At 37.1% G+C, this 18,226-nt stretch overlaps 1 protein-coding gene across 9 annotated transcripts in view; it reads right to left on the reverse strand.

Moving 5' to 3' along the window:
* The window catches only part of GRID1 (glutamate ionotropic receptor delta type subunit 1), a 534,616-nt gene that overhangs the window by 17,195 nt on the left and 499,195 nt on the right, over window positions 1-18,226 (reverse strand). For 4 of the 9 annotated variants that reach the window (XM_050711998.1, XM_035538088.2, XM_035538094.2 and 1 more), the window contains 4 exons: window positions 10,847-11,042; window positions 2,330-2,496; window positions 767-1,007; window positions 427-513 (listed from right to left, as the gene is read on the reverse strand). In XM_050711998.1, coding sequence (XP_050567955.1) covers window positions 427-513; window positions 767-1,007; window positions 2,330-2,496; window positions 10,847-11,042 — 691 coding nt within the window. Of the gene's footprint in view, window positions 1-426; window positions 519-766; window positions 1,008-2,329; window positions 2,497-10,846; window positions 11,043-18,226 lie in introns of all 9 variants that reach the window. The other 5 variants (XM_035538138.2, XM_035538156.2, XM_035538148.2 and 2 more) reach the window with 2 other exon arrangements.

The raw sequence follows: 18,226 nt of genomic DNA on the forward strand, positions 1-18,226 counted from the left end.
CTTGCTACCATGGCAAAACATTTCAAAACCAAGAAATTCTCAGATGTATATTCCTACGTAAAATGTCATATGAAAATCAGTTTACTCAGAGGCCCCTAGGTTTAGAAATAAAATTGATTTCAAAAGAAAGGAAGCATTTAAACGGTGTCATGGCAATATGGCTTATTCAGTAATAACTAGATGGTTTATTTTTAATTGCTTATGTACTTCTTCAAACTTAGCCTAGGTCAGCCATGAAGGAAAATGAATACCAACTGCTGGCAGCTGTATAGCCTGTGCAAGATGGACACAGTTCTCACAGCCAGTGGATGGGGTCTTAGATCAGAGAAAACATCAGCACAGTTGGCACGACTGGGTGCCCATGACTGGCCTCCCTGTCACTCACAGCAGAGAGGCCGAGGGCATGTTTCTGAACTACTCTCTTACCCCTAAAGGTGGTCTCTCCAGGTCAGGGTTGAGGCACATTGGTGAGGCAATGTGGGGAAGTTTGCACTGCTGCTGCCCATGCTGTATCTGCTCTATAAATAAATAGAGGACTTTAGTCTCCAGGGCTGTCAGTTTGGCACCTTCCATGTGCACAAAAGACATGTCGTGGTTTCTTGTTTGTTTAGAAACAACCACCCGAAAAGTTATATGCAAAGTTTAGTATGGCGAATCAAAATAAATCAAATTTATTGTATGAGAGCACCTAAAATCCCATGCCTTCCACTTGCTCTCTCTTTTGTGTTTTCTACTTTTAATTGTGATAAGAATAAAAGTTATGGACCTCTTTCGGAGTTTCTTGATGACAACGGTTGCTGTTCCACCACAACTCCAGTGCTGCCACCAAGCAGGCAAGAAGAAGGCCTATTGCTAAAATGCAGAAAACGCCTGCAAAACTGTGCAGCTTGAGTGCCTTCCCATCTGTCTGTGCGTTGGTGTGGCTATTCAGGTCACAACGCCCCATACGTGGCCACCATTTCTGTTTAAGAACATCCAGATCTCCGCTTTCTTGCAACTCCAAGATCCTGCAGAAATTTGAAAACACAAGCATTAAATTCAATGACAATTTTTCTACATCTTTCCATTATTTTCCTCTTATATGTACTACTAAAGTTCAAAACTTTCTTGCCATCCACCACCCCTATGTAGAATTCATCTGAAACTCTGCTATATAGGGTATCTTTCTAGTCACAGCAGCAGGTAAACTTTACTAGAAAAGGGATGACTGTCAGAAATTCCATTGCAGTGCAAGAAGCATTCCCAAGGGAAATCACCATATTCCAGTTAGTCATGGCTGATCTGTCTATATTCAGCTGCAACAGATGGTCCCACTAGTGAAATACACAGCCCACTCCACTGCTGCTCTCCCACAATAATTTCAAAAGAATATGAGACTAAACATGCTACTATTTGTGCACAATTTAATACAAATCTGTTTAAGCAGCGACCAACTGATTTACTTCAGCAAATGTGGCTTATTCAAAAGGATTTTACTCCAGTGCTGTTACTTCATGCTTGAATTAGTGTTAACAGTTGCTAATTAATCATTGTTTTGCCTCTTGTGAAGTGTCCCTTCTCGCCATGAATGATTCATTTTGGATTTGGTTTGATAACTGTTTTTGCTGTTTACTAACAACGATTTCTCTTGAGGCAGCTTTCTTTTTGGTTATGCAGCTGGAGCTTTACTCCTTCTAAAGAATGAGCAAGATGGGGAAATCTTGTGCCAGTTTCCCACCTGGAGAAGTGCTCACCTTCTGCTAAGGCCACATGTGACTGGACAACTGCATGTCTTCCTTTCAGTGTACATGCTGACATGAAAAAGACGCTCACATCTGATAGCTCAGAGATCACTGAAATGCCACAGATATCATAAGTCCTGCCAGTCCCATGCAATACTCAACAATTCTTGTTTTCCTGTACTATTGTAAGGCTGCAACCTGTCTCTCCACCCTGAAGGATAAACTGAGACATTATTACTTGCTTGCTGCATGAAAGACATTGCTTCATAGCCTGAAAGCATAGTAGGAATCCAGAATCTCTCTTTTATCTTTCCCCTAGCTCATACAGAGCTCTGGGGACACCGGTCTTTTCTCTGCCAGGGCCAGTGCTGCCTGGAGGTGTGAGGCCACACACCATCTCCAGTCCTTTCCTCTCTAAGCAGATGCACACAGAGTAGAAGTAGCAGCTTTACTGAAGCCTGAATTCATAACCTTTCTGCTGTCACAGAAGGAAGAGAATTAAGTTTATTCAATAAACGGTCAATGCCAAAATTGAAGTGAACCACCAATGGGATTGCCACGCTGGCAGTAGAAAAGAATCCTATAAAACAAGCTTTGTTTTGGTTTACCTCTGGGAGAAAAGATCTCTGTAGGGGCTTCCATGCTGGAGTGCAATTCCGTATCCTTTGCTGCTGATGCTGTTTCCAATGACTGTCACAGAGCATTCATCATCTGTCAGTGCAGCATATTCCACCACTGTCACATCCCACAGGAAAGCATAGTTTCCTTTCTTTGCCTGTAAATACATCATGAACACAACAAGATATAAACTAAACTACATTTCTAGGTACGAGAAAAAAAAAAGGCAAATACATAAACCCTTAGCTTTTCATTACTCCATGCTTTATTTCATTAAGATCACAGCTTATCTGTAGACCTCCAACACCTTAATATGTTTCCAACACTCTTCCATCCCAGCCTCACCTCACCTATGCTTTTCCCAGCTGTACCTCCTCTACTTCAAAACTCCCTAATACATCTTCCATTTTTAATAGAGAGAGTGCATGGGATGACGTAGTCAACTGTAAGTTTAGGAAAGGCTTACATAACAGATAATTAATTATAAATCAAAGCCATTGCTTTAACTGATGAGATCTGATGTATGTTTTGTAGGAAACATGGATTAGCAAGAGTGGGACCAGTTCCATACATTTATATAACTAGACAAGTACAGGATGAGCATGAAGTGGTGTTTCCTAATCATCTCAGTCACCAGAACAAGAATTTTACAGCTCCTCTCAAGTAAACGTGTAAGTAAAAGAAGTGCCCTCCAAGAGCTATGTCAGCCCTGTAACAAAAAAGCATGCTCTGAGCTTAAAAATAAAGTTCCCTCTTTTCTTTACAAGAAGAATCACCAGCATCTCCTATTAGCTCACTTCTGGGACAAATCTTGTTCTATTTTAGCACACACCCATGCAGATGTCCTTAAAGTTAGCCTTAATTGGGATTCAAGCCAATGCCTGCATGTAGTGCATATAATGAATGTAAATCACCTTGCATGTAAATACACCATAAGATGTAAGAAAAGTCTCTAGATAGGGATTCAGTAAGAGAAAAAAATCATCATTTTGTTTGGTTAAAGTAATCATTGGTTTCCTAATAAATTTAACTAGTATGTTTTTAAGTCTCTAGTGAACCTATAGAGCACAATGGAGCAGATGGGCTGGAGTGTCTAATGCAAATACATGAATAATCACGAGTGCAGACTTCCAAGACATTAAAAAAAGCACTAACACACACACACACACAAAACACCTCTGGGTAATTTCATATCTTTCTTTCTTTAGGTCACAACAAAGCAAGATGGGAAGCTGAAAACCTTCCTATATTTCTTCATGGAAACTGAATCACCAAGCTTCCCTAGCCAATGGCTGCAGTGCTGACATTCTTCCATGTATTTTCCATTTTGTGTAAGCTCAGTTTTGAATCGTACCTATAAGCCCATAAGACTCCCTTAGATCTTTTATTATGCCGAATTCCGCAGTTGAGCAATTAAGCTAATTTTATTTCACCATCCTTTTATATAAACCATAGCTTTCGAAAGTCCTTGACAGTTGTTTAAACATGACAATAAATCAGATGGGTGAATTATCCTCTAGTAGATAGAATCCAGGGAAATAAAACTGAAAATTATGGTTTTGCCTGGATTTTCTGTAAGCTACTTGCCACAATCCACCTTCTTTCCCCCGTTACATTTTGTCTGCATCCAGGCACTCAAAGATCCCCAAGTTCTTTGGTTCTGAGTTAAGCCAGAGTAAAAACATGTTATAGCTTTCCTTTTTGGTATGATTTAAATGATCCTGTACTGACCACTTTGAAAATACGTTTTTTTAAGTGTATGTCACCAGTGTGGTTTGCTTTCTCCTCTGCTACCTACCTGGTCAGTTCATAGTAACAGTAATTAATGTATGTAGCTTGAGACAACAATTGCTACACTACACAATACAAAAAAAGAGCTACAGGAGCTTACTGTTAAATTCATACATTTATTTAACTGACACAACTTACTAAACAAGCATGCTTATAAAAATCTCTCTCACTTAAATGGTACTGTATGAAACCAGACCAGAGCAAGACTTCCACACCTGCAATAGTATCCCTGGCTGTCTACCTGAACTAATAATGGTGGTGGAAATGAGGAAAGAACAAATAAATCTCTGTTTACTGTATGTGACAGCCAGAAAAGGTTTCATAACCTATCAACACAAGGATGCATAAAAAATAAAGGATGGCGAGGGAGGGATTCCTCAAGGCATTTAGCCTATATTCAGCTGGTAACGTATACTCTTGAAAGCCTAAAATGTGTTTTTCAAAGGTATTTTCTGAATGATCATGTACCCATAACTAACTGGGTTGTTAGCAGCAAACCTCTGCATCTTGCCCTCTGCTCTTCCTGTGATGGGCTTTAACATTTCTCATTTCATGCTTTCACATCTGTGATGGTGCTGATAGGCCTCCTACTTGGTCAGGGACAACAGACAATGGGTGTTAATCCCACAGGCATTCCTGGCAGGGAAGAACCATCACAAGCCCTGTTTGTGCACATGTCAGGTTGTGTTCTATGGTAAAGAGTACACAGGCTTTTACTACCTATGATAGAAAACAGTGTGCAAGCTCTACTGCATTAAAAGGGACATAGTCATGGGACCAAAGACAATAGCATTTGTTACTCTGCACAGAATTTATTCAAAATCTGTGTTTTTTTAGAGAACAAAAACTTGCCTGATATATGTACAGAAAGAGAAAAAAAAAGTTTTTGTCTAAGTCACTGTGCTAAAATGTTTTGATTTTTTTTTAAATAGCTGCGTCTTTTAGTTGTTTCAGAATCGTTCCATAAATCATATTTTCAAATTAACAGTTTACAAAAAAAGAACATTGACAACATGTCCTATATTCCTCATCTTTTTCTTACTAATACTTGAGGAACACAGTCTTCCTCACATATTCGATTTCAATTATAAGGCAGTGTCTAGAGAAAAATCACATTATTGATTCTACCATTCAAGCCCCAGTTTTCTGCACTTTGTTTTATGTAGAAGAGCTTTGTACACTGACTTTCAAGGTTAGACAGATCTTTTAACAAGGTCTACTTCTCTTGCATTTGCAATATTGCTATCCTACGCCCTACGAATGTAAGTAGCAATAAACAGTCTACCAGGTCTCTCTTGTATCAATTTTATATTTTTATGACAAATAATTCCACACAGTGTCATCACAAATGTAGAGAACTATTTCTCTGACATCTTGACCATTTAAAAATAAATAGGAATCTGAGCTTTAAACTCTTAATTCGGTATACTTCTTAACTTCCAGAAATACTGAATGTGAGACTGCTTGCCCTCTGATTATCAAAAAATGACTCTCCAAAGATTCCTCTTCCCTCAGGGAAGATTTTTCTCTTCCAAAACTTCTTCCACTTGTGACATTTTCTTCTCTGAAGAGTAGAGATCTCATACTATTAAGAGTGCTCATTGCATAGAAAGCTTCCTTATGACCAAACATTTAGTTGCTGTCTAAATTCAGCATGCTTCCCTTTCCCCTAATAGCTGTTGTGACAGCTAGGAGGAGGTAGATTGACTAAGAATTATAGGCAATACCAGGCGCTGACCCATGGGATGTATGGGCAGGAAACATAGCTATGCTATTTTCATATGACACTGTACTGAGGTGTACCTATCCATGGAACTGCATCATGACCACAGTGCAGCAAAGCTCCATATCCTCGTGCTCTTGCATTCACAGCTTAGCCATCTAAAGCCTGAATTATATGTTTTACGGCCCAAAATAGAATCAAAATGTTCTAGTGATCAGACATCATTGCAAAGAAAATATAGAGAAAGAGAGGGTAAAAGGGAATGTGGCAAATACCAGCTGAGAATAAGTAAGATAGCCTGAATAAAGAATGACTGAAATGAAACAGAATAATAAGATACAATTTATACTTTAGACTTCAAATTGGCTTTGATATTCTCCTCCTTTTCTATGGCCTTTTTGTGACTCTCAGCATGCAGGCATATTGCAGAACAAAACAGAAATAACTCAGAGTTAAACTTTCAAAAACATCTTTAACAGAAATTCAGCCAAAGAAGCACTCATTTCTTCCACCCAGTTGGAACTACTGTAGTGGTTAACACCAAAGACACCAGATTTATCTTTGATTCAAGAGGTTTAAGAAAACAGATTTCAGAGAAAAAGAAACTTGCATTAAAATTTTTCTTCACAATCATGAAAAATGAAAAGGCCAAGAAAGATTGCCTCCTAGATAGAAGGACCAGAAGGAGAACAGTAATACTTCTGAAAAGCAGTAGCCAATCTCATAATGTTATTCTTCAACATGGAGGGAGATGGAAGAATATTTTTCAAAGGACCCTGGTTTACTGACTGTAAAATTATGTTTTTTTTTCAAGAAAACTTGGTAAGAAATAATAAAACTTGAAATGAGATGAACTTCAAGTTCATCACTGATATGTCTGTGATTCATCTGAAACTTTGGAGGAAGCTACCACACTGAAGAAAAAAGTGGAATAATGCTACATTCATCATTAATCTACAGCCAAAAATGAAGTGTCATGATAGCTGATCCCATTATGTGGCTGGTACCACAGAAATATCAAAAAGTGACCTTTACATTGTTACTAGAGGAACGGTTCAAAAACAGGCTCAGATAACATTTATTTTCTGTTTAAAAATGATATAAGAGAAGCAACAGAGTTTTACGAAAGAGAAAACATGTCATTTAATCTTGTTGAAATTCTTTAAAAATTAATATAATTAGGAGCCACTACAGGATGTAATATAGTTGGGCTGCAAGATGTAATATATTTGGGCATTTGCTTTTACTCCAAAGGCTGGTAGGTCAAGAAATGAAGAAATTTATGAGGACCCATGAAAACACACTGATGAGCCACAACAATTCACAATGCAAAATTCAGCGTGGACAATATAGGAAAAAAGATTTCAGAAAATCCTATTCATTGAACTTTTAAATTACTTGTACTTTTAAATTACTTGTACTCTAAAAATGGAGAGGTGCTTGTTCAACAAGAAAAGATCTCAATATTTATTGTTCATTAAAGAAGAGAAACTTTTTGAAGGAAGCAAAAAGGGAAGGAATAAACTCTTACTGTGTTATTGCATAAATCAATGATATATTCACATTTTGTACTGTACTTGGATTTGATCACTTCATCAAAAGCAATACACAGGAGGAAAAGTACGGATTCAGAGAAATTTTGGCACCAAATTGATTGGACAGGGGAACAAACTGTCTCCATCAAAGGAAAGCTTTTGAAAAACACAACAATAACAATTTAATTCTCTCATGTATATATATAAAAAGATGTATGTGGGAGTATATAGGGACCATATCATTTCATTCTTTCAAAGCAAAAATGGCTGCTCACAATGAAAAAAGCTACAGGTCATTTGGAAAGTCATGATAACAAATAATTATCCTAAAGAACCGACTGCCACGGGGTATTTTGCAAACAACTTATTCAGATTTGCAATTGGATTAGGAACATATGCTGTTCCCAAACCAACACTGATAAGGCTGCAAGAGCTACCCACAGCACACTTCTGAGAGTTCCTGGCTATAGCTTGACCCAGAAAGAAACTTTCCACACAACAGCATTAGTCAATCTCCTTCTGTAGTACCAGAAAACTCAAGTGGCAAAATAGCATTTTGTGTGGACTTGTGATTTGTCTGGCAACCACCTCTTAGTCTATGCAGAGACATTTATGAAGAGGAGGACATTTTACATCTACAATGACCACTTTCAATTGCCTTGGGAGTACAACAAAGCAACTTGTACCCTCAGCTCTGAAATGTATTTCTGTCGCTTACATGACTTTGCAGCACATTAATGCCCTCTCCATGGCTGTATTTGTGTTGAAAAAGCTGTGCCTTGACAATGGGAGATGGTCACTGTGGCTACAGGGACTGTGCTGTCTGAAAAAGCAACCTCTTCCATGGCAACTAAATGCCACAAAAGCTTTCAGGACTTTCTTCCACTATTGTCCTTTTGTTTTTAGCCAGTCAAAGGGAATAGGAACATCTCCTGGAAATGAAGAGAAGTAAATCGAACTGAGACAAACAACTGAAATACCTGCCTGTACCATAAATAAGCAATACTCTCCCATTTTGCATCAAAGCAGCATTCTTTTTGTAACTGCAGCTGCACTGTGTTGCTGTATGAAGAAAATGGAAAGGGGGAGGAAAGGAGAAAGAGTAATATGGCTGTGGTTTTTTTTCATTGTGTCAGGCAAATCCTCATTCAGAGAAATGACTAAGGTATCTTTATATGCTAGAGGGATTTAGACTTTCCTTTTCCGATACAATACATTTTTTAAGGTACATTTACATCCCTTTCATGCAGCAGTATGTGTTTACGGATGGCAAGTCCAATTTCCCTTGCTGACATCATTTCTTCTTTAGAAAGACAGAATTTCTAACCATAATATTTTATATGGATAACTTGTCTCTATTCAAAAAACTCAATGAGCTAGCAGGAGTGACATTTAAACTATAAACACAAGTGTTCAGCTGACAATGTTATTAAATATTAAACCCAATTTATGTGTCTAATCAAATAGCAGCTTTGGTCAGCTTTGGGGACTGAAGTAAATTTGGTTGTCGTTGACATTAATTGAATGAGCTGATCAAGTTACATAAAAATCACCCTACAATATTAAAATCAAACTTAATATAAAAAAGTTATTATCACTTACATGAGGCAGAGAAGCCAGCTCCCTAAAGACAACGCAGTTGGTAATCTAAACAGCTTGCCAGTCTACAGCTATATTTAAGGCTTAGCCAAATCTAGCTATAATAAATGGCAGCAACTGGCTTACAGAATAAGAGTATTTGTAGTCTCACTGCTAGAGACTGTCCGCTGACATAAGAACGGTAACAAAATAAAAAACAAAACATAAAAAGAAGTAAAATAATGTGCCTTTTCCTAAGGTAATTTGTTTTATTATTGTATTTAATGCCACGTTACATAGATAAGTACTTAACAGCACTATTTGCACTATTTCTACTTCCTTTTAAATGTTTAGAAAGTCTCGAAATGGAAGTTTCATTTTCACAAAATGATGAGCAGATTAAAAACAAACAAACAAACAAACAAAAAAAAACACCACAGACTTGGCTATAGCCAGGTTTCTGCCTTGTACAGAGGAAGAAAGGGTTTTTAAGCCAAGTGCATAGAGCTTTAGGAAGCTCAGCTAGGAACTGGGAGAAAAAGGAGGGTGAACCGAAACTGTTGACTAAATATTCCTTTACTGGGAGAGGCAAAAGTCTTTCTCCCATAAAATAAGGATTTTATCCAGAAACCACACAAACAATTGGGAATTTTATGTTAAAGGACTTTGATTTGGGAAATGAAATGGCCTGTGTCACTGTGTTCAGCCCTGTAATGGCATTGTAAAACCCAGTAAATTGTGGATGCTTTCCCTATGACTATTGAGAAAAAATTCTAAAGAATAAAAGAACCGAAGCCCCAAAACATTCTTATTTCTCACTTACAAAAGCATGAGGAACTAATTATATATTTGTTCCAAATCAGTGTTTCATTGACAACAGAGTAAATCTGATCAAATAATCAAGACTTTAATAACAGCTGTTGTTTCATGAAAAAAAAAATCAATTGACAAATAAAGGAGACACTTTTCTCTAAAGGAGAAGCACATTAAACTTTCACTGACTACTTTTGTGTACCTTCTGCCATAAAGTACTCCCAGACACATGTGGTTTGATGTTATTTACTACCTGTATTTGCTGAGCTACAAGATGGAAAGCAAACAGGAAGAGTGGCAAACTAAGGGTGCCAGAAAAAGTGTGGACACTTGTATTTTCCTAATCTCACCCGGGGCTGTTCATCACAGGACTAAGCACAAGCATATAGAATCCCAAGCTACTATATATATATATATATCAGACCTTGATTCCAACATCGGTGCTCAGTTTCACCAAAAAAATTGCACGGTCATATATAAGAGAAATTAAAGCTAGGTGAAAGCATGCTGACAGGTAAAAGAGTATATGCATATATATTTTTTTTAATTTTAATTTTATTTTTTTTAAGCCTGGAATAAACAACATTTTGCATGAAATTCCTGTTCTAAGAAAAATTAGTACATTTTCAGTGAATCTCTTAATTTTTGCTCATGTTTCTAATACCTAGTTTAATCCTCAGGTAAAAACAAAACAAAACAAAACAAAATGAACAAACACACACATAAGCGAGCAAAGGACAAGTGTCATTACCTGGATAATACAAAGAATGATATTGAAGATGAGTATTTCCAGAGCACCCAAGAAAGCTAGAAGCCTTATGGCCAGAGCCAAAGAAGGACCTTAATACGGGAGATTTAGGCAGAGCTAAAGTACTTAAATTCAAAACCATGACTCCAGAATATGCTTCTTATTTGCCATTGAGTTACTAAAAGAAACTTTAGATAAGGATATTTTTGTTTGAAGTTACAGTGTAATTGCATTAATGGGACTTAACATTATTAACTTCAAGCAAACAGCATTGATGCAGCACAAAAATTAAATAAAGAACCCTGTAATCCAGTCTTACCTTTCTGATGCCTTCAGAAGGGTTTGATACACAATTATCTGCCCCATTATTCTTACTGATTGTCCTCCACAGTTCAGCAAATGTGTTATCCTGCTCCAGAGGGTTTGTCCCTTTTGCTTTAAAGTATTCATACACTGCTGAATCCCTGACTGTACCGTAAGATATATCCATTTGTTTGGACAAATCCTGAAATGTTCTGAAATTCAAGCAATATTGAGATATTAGTGTTACATAACACGTGACTGAAATTTAATTCATTAAATGGTTTATGTGTCTGTCTTTAGTCAAAACGAACTTAACCATACCAAGTAGAATTTGCATATCTCTTGCCTTCATCATAAAGGAAAACCAAAGAGTAATTTAATTGAATTGAGATCATATGACATTAATTATACCTGACCTCTTTTTTACCTCAGTAAAGATTTTTTTTTGTTAGATAACATCCACACTAAACATTATTGTGCCAGGTTTGCACAAGAAGGGAGTGTAATACAGACCTCCTCAAGCACAGGATAAAACTAAGAATGCAAATATAAACACCTAGCATCACCAGCAATATGTCACAGAACTCAGTGGGATTGGTTTGTAGTTACACCAATACTCCATCTGACTCCAAATCAATACCACTGTTTTAAACAAACAAATAAAAGTCTGGGTTCCAATTTCCAGTAAGTCTTAGTCACCATCTCTTTCTCTGTCTTTTCACAGCCACTGGTAAAACAGACATTTTTCATTCACACACAGGTCTAGCTTTCATTTACTCATCATCATACTGCTCTGGAAGTGTAAATGGGCCTCAACCTGAGTGACTGTGAATGCATCATTTATTTTCAAATTGTACAGAATGTAATTCACTCCTGTTTTACAGCCTTTTCTGCACAGAAAGGTGTAAATCACTGCCTCTGTCACTGAAAACCAAGCCAAGCCAAGTTTCAAAACATTTAAAGGGGCATCACTGCCATCAAAAGAAGCATTCGATCAGTTTTCTACGAGGCACTGATTTCCATTCGTGTGCCCCCTTCCTTTGTCCCCAAGTCTCACTTTCTGCAATGGTACAGTATTTTCCATCTGTGCATACACACAAACGCACATTCAACCATTGACCATCGCATGAGGCAGCAGGGAGTAAGCTAAATCTCATAAATAAGAATTTGTTTTAGAAATATATAACTTCACATAATAACGATTACTTCTGATGCTTCTCATATGAGCTACCAACTAAGTCTGGGTGAGATTAAACTAAAACAACCCCTCTTGCCTCTCTCACCCAATTCCTTTTTCCCAAAACAACCTTTCATTTAAAAAAAAAAAATCCTCTTCAAAACATCTGAAAGGCCCACTCATGCCACCTCCTACCCGATGCCAACTCTTGGAACCGTAAAAGAAAAACATTTTGTCTGGCAGCTCCTGCAGAAGATCTCTTCAAAATGCTCCCAGGCAGTCTTCCTTTGGCCCATGAGCTGAAGCTGTTTTCCACAGCTGAAGACTTGCCACAGACAGTATTTTTCTGCCACCCTCTTCCCTTTTTCACTGGGGCCATCCCACTAGTTACACCTTACACCACTGCAACGTTCCACACAATGCTATTTAAAGGACAGCAATCTAGGCACATAGACATAAAACCACATAAAACCCACGTACAAATATTTAGAGATCTCTTCCATCTTCTCTGTCATGTCACCTGCAGGCCTCCCAGGTTTGGTCCCGAAGGGCCCCTTTACCTGCAGGCACTGTGAGAGTCTGCCAGTTCCGTTGCCAAAGAAAAACCCTTCCAACTCACAAGCTGTTTCTAACATTTTAAGTGGTTTAAATTCTTAAATTGTGTTAAGGACTTTTTATCATTTTAAGCTGTTAAGCAGCTTTAAGTAAGACTGTGAGCAGGTCTTCTCTCTATATGCCGCACGCTTGCAGATTTGGGCTAACTCTGGGAGTTGCATCAAAACCCAGACCTGTTATTTCTTTCACTGTATATACCCCTTTGGTAAAATACAAATGAAAGCCCTGGAGGTTGCTGGATATTAAAAATTCTAATGAAAATGAGAGAATTCGTGCCGATCCTTTCTCTCTCTTTGTTTAACAGTACTGAAACATATTCTGATCTCCTAAATGTTTCCGGTACATTTCACTGAACAGGACCATTTTTCCTCCAGTCTTGATCTAAATGATGACATGCTACATTTAGTTCCTTTTTATTTTTTAAAATAAATTTCATCATATCACAGGGAATTGCTTATATCCTGGGAATGGATGATCTGACTGTTAAAAGACACATTTCTGTCTATTTTATGTACAAATGACTAAGAAAGGTACTCGATACACACAGGAGGGTTTCTGTGGCAACCCTTTTCAGAGTTTGATGTACAGATTTCAGTACGTGTAGAAGCACATATACAGAAGCATACTAGCAGAAGCATTTTTAATTAATGTTCTTTAACACAACTTTCAGCTGCTAACAACTTTACAAATGTCTACTATTCATGCTGCCATTCTGTTTGAAAATTTGCACATGAGAGTTTGAACATTAAAAAAACAACTCTAGTTTTCATAATGTGTCATAATGTGAATATCTAGACCACTTCTATTGCCTTTATTACAGTGGAAGCTTTTTGACAGAAATGTGCCTTTTGTTTTAGCTAAATCATACTTTATTGACAACCACTACTTTTGTTTTAGCTATATTACATTTTATTGACAATCAGTGCTGTACAAAAGCACAGTACATCTTGCTTTTTGAACAGCACATTTTCTTCAATTCTCTAAACATTGCAGTGCACATTGAGCAAATTCTGGGTGTAAATCAAGTGCTTTGCTGGCCCAGTAAGCAGGTATTCAGCGCAGGTGGCAGGGAGGGAAGCACAGACTTTGCTTGGGTGCTGTGAAGAAGACAACTACCATCCCTTTATCTGGCAGAGTTTTCCTAGAAGAGATAATTTGGAATGCTGCATGTCCTAAGGATTGCATGCACCTTCCTTGCAGTGCCCCATTTGATGTATTATAAGAACAGCTCCTGACAGAGGAAATTCTCTGTACTATGGCCAACATTGGAAATGTCTTCTGAGAGACACAAGATCACTAAAGGACACAGCTAGGGTTGCAGCAGGTAACCAAGCTTGCGAGTTGTTCCTGTAGCATAAATTCAGAAGGACGATGACTGGGTGAGAAAATAACCTTATATCTTTACCAAGCGGACCACTTGGCCAAAATTATCTCAGAAATTGTCCTGACAGGGAATGCTCTAGACAATGGATCTTATTCTGCATAAAAGATTTCTTTGTCTCTATGTAAATTTTATTTCTGCACTAAAGTGGAAACAATGCTCAGCATCTCCAAAGCTGGAGAAGTGATCAAAAGATCTGGGTATGGTGGGTAAGGTCACATACATAAAAGACATGGAATGGATATTAGTATCTCCTATCTTTTAGGGGATTAATTAAGATAATCACAAGCGTAGGTTCTAAACATTGTTATTTTAACTTCCTCAGATCTTCCATCACTAGACAAAACCATTCACTGTCAGCTTTCAGAGAGTGGTTATATCTTAGCATCGCAGGCTGCTCTCTTTGTTCTTTGACTTCTTTCATTTTTGTGACCAGCCATCAGCTGAAACCACCTTTGTTAGCAACTCCAATTCTTGGCTCACTTTCCTATGGCAAAGATTTCACGTATTTAATATATAAAATTATTTGCAACAAAAATGTGTAGCATAACAAAATGCCCCATTAACCTTGCCACCTCAATTATTGGATCTCACAACCCATTAAGGGCTCTCTGTAAGTGTGATTAAAGATAAAACTAGTAAAGCAGAAAAAGCCAATGTTCCACACTTACAGTTATAGGAGCTGACCTTCAATTTGTAGATAAATACATCCACTGTGCGATTACTATAATTGGCAAGTACATGTAAACCAATTGATTTAAGTAAATGTACCTGTGGTCTATCTAAACAAAAATGTTGTCCTTCAGAACTGTATTACCAGCTGAAATATTTAACCAGTGCAATAATGCCTGCAAGATAAATGCTACAATAGATAAATAATTTCCAGTGGAGTTGAAATTGCTTCATGTAGAGTCAACTGAAAACCATTTGTTTTATTTTTTAGAAACATATTGACATAAACCATATGCTGTGGAACAAACATTCAGGCTATAGTTGTACTAACATTTATAATTAGACCACTAGAAATAATTGCCACGATAAAAATACTGGCTAAGTTACACTTTTTGGAGATGCTTTCTTACCATTAAAAGAGTAGTGTAGCTGTAGATACATAGCCTAAAAAGGTTTTGCCAGTATAGCTTTATTTTACTCTAGAACTGCTATAAATAAAATAATTTCTGGATGAATAATATGAACAAATCCTGTCTAAGTGACAGACTAAACCTGTCACTGGGTACTTTTAAGTAACTGCTGATCAATTAACTCAATTTATAAAACTGCAGCCTCAGTTGTAAGGCTGCAGGGCTGTTTCACCCAAAACTGTTACTCAGAATCATCAGATATGATCAAGGTATTAAAAAATAAAAACACAAACAAACAAAACTGCAAAGAAACAAAACAAAACCAAAATAAAGAACAACAAAACAACACAGAAAGACAACCGGTGTCTTTCATTTCAAAACCTTTTTTTTTTAAATATTTAATATATATATTTTTTCATAGTAACAATGACTGTTATTTATTTATTTACTTACTTTAAGTCAAGAAATACTTACCTATTGAATTTTCCCCCAACCTTACCATTCTCTTCTTTTTAAAAAAAAAAAAAGTTTGGAGAATGTTGCACATCTGTAACCCTATGTGTAAAGTCCATTACTTTAAACAAGTTAATTACCTGGCAGAGCTACGTCATGATTTAATCCTCTTCTATACTACAGTAATAAATGTAACATTTTATCTTGACTTCAGCCTTAAAGAAACCATAATGGGCATAGTGGCAGCTCCTTGATTCTGAGGTAGTTTCTCATTAGCATTCACCACCACCAATGTTCTGACACTGTAAAACTGGGGATTTTTCCAGTCTGCTATTACTTAAGGAAAGTTAGTATTTCAGCAGTTTCTGAATCCACAGTATTATTTTAAAATGATGCAATATTTTTCATGCTTAGCCTCTGTTTGTTCATCTACACATACACCAGTAGAAATAATATAGCTTGAGGTTAGACATAAAAGTAGTAATCAGCACTCTGTCCTTGCTTTTCCAGGTTGTGAGCACACTTTAGAATAACCTCTCCCGTCATATCACTACATACATTTTGAAAACAATGCAATATAAATAATTCCTCTCCACTAAAATAATTGATCTTCTTCATCAATATTAATGCCTAAATCATACAGAAATATTAAAACACAGTGCTTTACCATATTTGGCAGGGAAAGCGATGTTCTTATTTTACCTAGGGAAGCCACTTCTCTAAGATTATTGCTCAATGTAGCATAATATTTCAGGTGACGGCTGCCATTAAGATAAAGCAACCTGGAGAAGATGAGTTTTAAGCTGCTTTACGTAAATGAAGCCTTAGAAATAGATACGAAAAATGTACGCCACAAGTCCTAAATTTCTGCTTTTTAAATACCTTGAAATTACTTTATTTTCTTTCAAAATTTTTTCAAAACCTGGAAATTAATGACATCTACAGAATTAAATACTCCTGCAGTTCCTAACTATGAGTTTTGTCAACAGCATGTATTGGAGGGAATTTTGTGTTTTACACATTGGGGAAAAAAGTAAATCCACTACACTTCTAAGTATAAATGACAGTAGCTGAATTGATTTGACCACCTTATACTGACAGTGTAAACCCAAGAACTACCTATGAGCTGAAACCTAGCAAATAAAATCCTATCTGAAAATAGATTTTTTTGATAAATTATCAATAGTGGAAAGCAAAGGCTTGAAAGAGAATGCTCTGTGAACTGCAGAAGTGTTCACATTTTGAGATACAAAATTGCTCAGCACTAGACCATCCATGGATATGTTTGCCAAGAGAGTAAGAACAAATGAGAAAATGGCGTTTGTTGCTGATGACCACACAGCCTAACCACCAAGAGACTGAGAGACTTTGAAGCCAGGCAAGCTTTGCAGTATCAGCTGCTCCTTCGTACATGTCTCCAGTGAGAAAACAGCTGGCATTTGAGGCAAGCAAGAGCAAAACTGGAAAATATTTGGAAGTGAAGCTGAATCAAGGTTGTGGGCTGTAGTGCGCTGGCATGGCTAATTTATGGTTTTAAACACATATGAACAGAAGATCCCTCAGTTCAGAACCTGAGTCCTCTTTACTTTTAATATCCATTTATGGAGCACCAAGGCAAAGGACTTGGGCCCTAGTCCATTATGCACAGATACCAAACTTTGGTCTTTGGATCTCTAGTTTTAAGGAAGATTTATGGGTGGATTGAAAACGTCTTAAGACATCTGAACCTGAGTTCAAACTTCCATGTAAAAACATTCTCTAGAGCTGGTCTACCCAAGTTGAAGTTTAGCTGGTTGAAGACAAAAAAAAAAAAAAATCTGTTATAGATAGAATTTGCCACTAGTTGATGATAGTCTCAATTAATCAGAGGCTTGTGTGAAAAATTTCATTCTTACTAAATCCAAGTTATAAAAGCACAAGCCCACTTAAAAATTAATAAAAAAATAACAGGTAGTCCTCCTAAACACCAGTGCAGCCAGTAATCAGTAAGCCTTCAATTATATTGTAAAAAAGCAATATATTAGCTAATAGTGAGATAACATTAGAATAGACCTACCTTAAGCAGTTGTGAGCCTAAAAAGTAAATATCCATAGCCAACCCCCCCAAAAAAAAGGAAACATTTCTATGAATTTCAAGCATTTGTTGCCAGTACATATAGGACTGTTACTAGCATCTGTTAAACTGGATGTAAAATACATAAATGAAAATACAGGCCACTTTAAAGATTACCTCTAAGAATGAGGCCAATAAGACGGTTCAAAGTATTGCTGGAACGGCAGTAGCCTCAGGACAGGGAATATTTAAAGGAAAGCAGGTTTAGTTCCACGTCTAATATCTTCAGACTTCAGAAGAATTTGGTCCATGGTTATAATTTGTGCATCTCTTTGACTTTCTTCAAAATTATGAAAAATCAAACTGAGCTCTTAAATCAATCACTGAATTTCCAACTTCTCTACAGTGACATGACCAAATTCTGCACTGTTCCATTTCACTGCAAAGCAAGTCACTTTAACCACCCTTAATTGTGCCTCAGCGTGGCGATGTGCACAGCAATGGCTTTCTTCAGAAAATGCACTAAGCAAAATCTTAACTTCACTGCGAGAGGCAGTCCAGTAGAAATCAGCAGTAGTACTTGCATGCGTAATAAACACTTTGCAGGATCAAGTCCTTCACCAGCAAATATATCA

The sequence above is a fragment of the Cygnus atratus genome, chromosome 7 (assembly GCF_013377495.2).
Source record: "Cygnus atratus isolate AKBS03 ecotype Queensland, Australia chromosome 7, CAtr_DNAZoo_HiC_assembly, whole genome shotgun sequence".
NCBI lineage: Eukaryota > Metazoa > Chordata > Aves > Anseriformes > Anatidae > Cygnus > Cygnus atratus.